At 49.5% G+C, this 2,667-nt stretch overlaps 1 protein-coding gene across 1 annotated transcript in view; it reads right to left on the bottom strand.

The window, feature by feature from the left end:
• LOC119291982 (sugar transporter ERD6-like 4) overlaps positions 1-2,435 on the bottom strand; it is a 7,717-nt gene extending 5,282 nt beyond the window's left edge. The window contains exons 1-2 of the mRNA XM_037570796.1: positions 2,076-2,435; positions 1,907-1,996 (exon numbers count right to left, since the gene is read on the bottom strand). Coding sequence (XP_037426693.1) covers positions 1,907-1,996; positions 2,076-2,345 — 360 coding nt within the window. The 5' untranslated portion in view covers positions 2,346-2,435. The remainder of the gene's footprint in view (positions 1-1,906; positions 1,997-2,075) is intronic.
• Positions 2,436-2,667: the final 232 nt, after the last annotated feature.

The following is a 2,667-nucleotide window of genomic DNA, read 5'->3' as shown; positions in this document are numbered from 1 at the left end:
TATCATGTTTTTTGTTCTCAAAATAAGGCTATGGCGTTCGTAACAGAGAAGAGGCGTCCCGATACCTCCTCCTCCTCCGAAGTTCCATTGGGTCGCCTCACGAGAAACTCCTCCTAGGACCAGGGTTGTCTCGCTTCCCACCGGCGCCACCGCTGATTTGCTTTGTATTTGGTGGCCTTATGACCATGGAGGCGCGATGGACATCGGCCCTCGTCTGTGGGAGGGCTCCTGCTCTGTTTTTAGGTCTTTATTTAGGGCTGATTAGGGTTTGTGTCCTACTCAGATAGGCAAGAAGGCTGATCCGCTTTGTATTTGGTGGCCTTATGACCATGGAGGAGTGATGGACCTCGGCCCTCGTCTGTGGGAGGGCTTCTGCTATGTTTTTAGGTCTTTATTTAGGGCTGATTAGGGTTTGTGTCCTACTCAGGGAGGCGAGACGGAGGCGGCTCCTTGTAGTTGGAATAAGGTCCTTCCCGCCTAGTCCCGTTCCGGCGATGCGTACAACATCGTTGGAAGAGCGTGCGGAGATTGAATTCTTCTGATCTACATTTGTCTTCATCGCCATCGGTTATTGTTGTTGTGCACTGGTCCTGTAGGGCCTTAGCCCGACGACCTTCCGACTATCTACTACAACAAGTTTTGCCCGGCTCCGCTGAAGGAGGGGCGACGGCGGCGGCGCGCTCCAGTTCTTGTAGTCGTCAGTAGGTGGTCAATGGACGTGGATGAAATTTTATTATTTCTAGTGTTATTTGTACTGCCATGACAGTTGATGAATAGACTGAAAATTTTCTTGCAAAAGAAAAGACTATGACGTGTTGGGACCGGTCCTGTTGAGGTTCTGGAGTTAGCTGATTGTAAGGATATTGTCATTGAGTAATACGAGTATTTCTCCCCAAAAAAAGGCGTGGTCATTTTGAAAATGGTAAGGCCTCTTTTGATTTAGAGGAATCTTGTAGGAATTTCATACGATAGGATTTTTATAGGAAAAATTTCTTTAGAGCCCTTTAGTTTTTAGGAATGGAATACTAGTCCTGTGGAGGAATTCTTCCTATCCTCCACATTTCATAGAAAAATAAACATTAGCTTAGAATCAATAAAAAAAATATTCCTGCTCATATGATTTGAGATACATGTCATCTCATTTCCTATGACTTTTCTATTCGTACGATTTTCCTACCCTACGACTGTCTCTATCCATTTGGCCATGTCGACCTCGGCCTACCGTACGCACACTGTTCTCCTCCTCCTCCTGGCAAGCGACGGCGACCTGTTCTTGCCGTCTGGGACTCTCCGTGATCGCGATAATTCATTGTTTTTTTCCTGGCGCTCAGCAATGATTCATCGACGCTGCAGCACACTGCGCGGGACCAATTGTAGGCTAGCTAGTAGTAGTAGTAGTAGTAACACGTGTATTGTAGCACAGCAGTACGTGTGTATGAGGGCGCATGCATGCATGCCACGTCCCCACACCTTTGGTTTCTAGTGCTGCAGGCAGCAGCTAGTGTAACCATGGTCTAGTCCACGGTGGTGCCCAGATGAGGAAAGTCCCGACCGCTGGGATAACATAATTAAGTTTAGATTCAGAAATCTTGTCTCCATTTGTTTTTTTTTTTGCTTTTAAATAAGAAATGGTATGATTGATAGGTTGTCCGTTTCAACAAAATATTACTACTAGATTGATTACATCGGTACGTATTTGCTACCGCAAGGGATGGGAGTATATATCGATAGATACCATTCGACATGAATGTTGGGCTACAAACAATGAAGGGATGGAAGCATCGATTATCAACGGAAAGGATTTACATCGACTATTTTGAAGTGTGATGAGGCAACATGTAACAAACCGGTCGATCTGGCAGTGGAATAGTTAGAAGAAGACGATGGAGGGGGAGAAAATTCTCACCGCTTTGTGGCCAACGTGCTCCACCATCTGGCCGCTGGCGATGGCCCCCGCCATGGCGCCGATGTTGGAGAGCGAGCCGAACACCGAGAACTGCAAGCAGCCAGCGTCCTCAGTCAGTAAGATTCCCGGACCAGGACGACTGTAAACAAAGGCGGGCTATGGAGGTGACCTCGGAGATGGAGAGGCTGAGGTCGCGGGTGATGGCGTCCTGCGTCGGCGAGGAGAAGCCGCCGGTGAAGCCGAACTGGATGGGGCCAAGCGCCACGATGAGCGTGCAGAGCAAGGCGGCGACGTGGGACTCGCGCATCATGGCCATGGAGGAGGATGCCGTGAGGTTCGACCCCATCTTGTACCAGCTCCCCGTGTTCACCAGCAGCGGCTTCCGCATGTCCATGTCGTCGTGGTCGCTCTCGTGCCCTCCTCCGGCGTTGCCGTTCATGGCGCCTGCAGGCTCGTTTGCTGATGGACGAGCGAGAGGGAGGGAGGGAGAAGAAGAAGACGATGTCGACTTTGAAATGGGGAGGGGTGGTGGGGTGGGGGTGGGATGGGCTCGTCTCTAGGTAGCTTGTTTGCCGATCGAGCTTAATATATGCGTAGGCAGGGCTCAAAGTCAGGAGCTAAAACAAGAAAGTTCTTCTTTTCTTTAGCGGTTGGGCATTATTCCCTAGCTAGTGCTATAGATTCTTCAGGCTGCGACTTTTGCCTATAAAACCCAAGCAACCATTTCCCTTTGAATCGATCCGGTCGCCCCCTCTCTCTGT

Source organism: Triticum dicoccoides, chromosome 4B (assembly GCF_002162155.2).
Source record: "Triticum dicoccoides isolate Atlit2015 ecotype Zavitan chromosome 4B, WEW_v2.0, whole genome shotgun sequence".
Taxonomy (NCBI): Eukaryota; Viridiplantae; Streptophyta; class Magnoliopsida; order Poales; family Poaceae; genus Triticum; species Triticum dicoccoides.
Note: the sequence above shows the minus strand (reverse complement) of the source record. Positions and strands in the feature narration are given on the sequence as shown.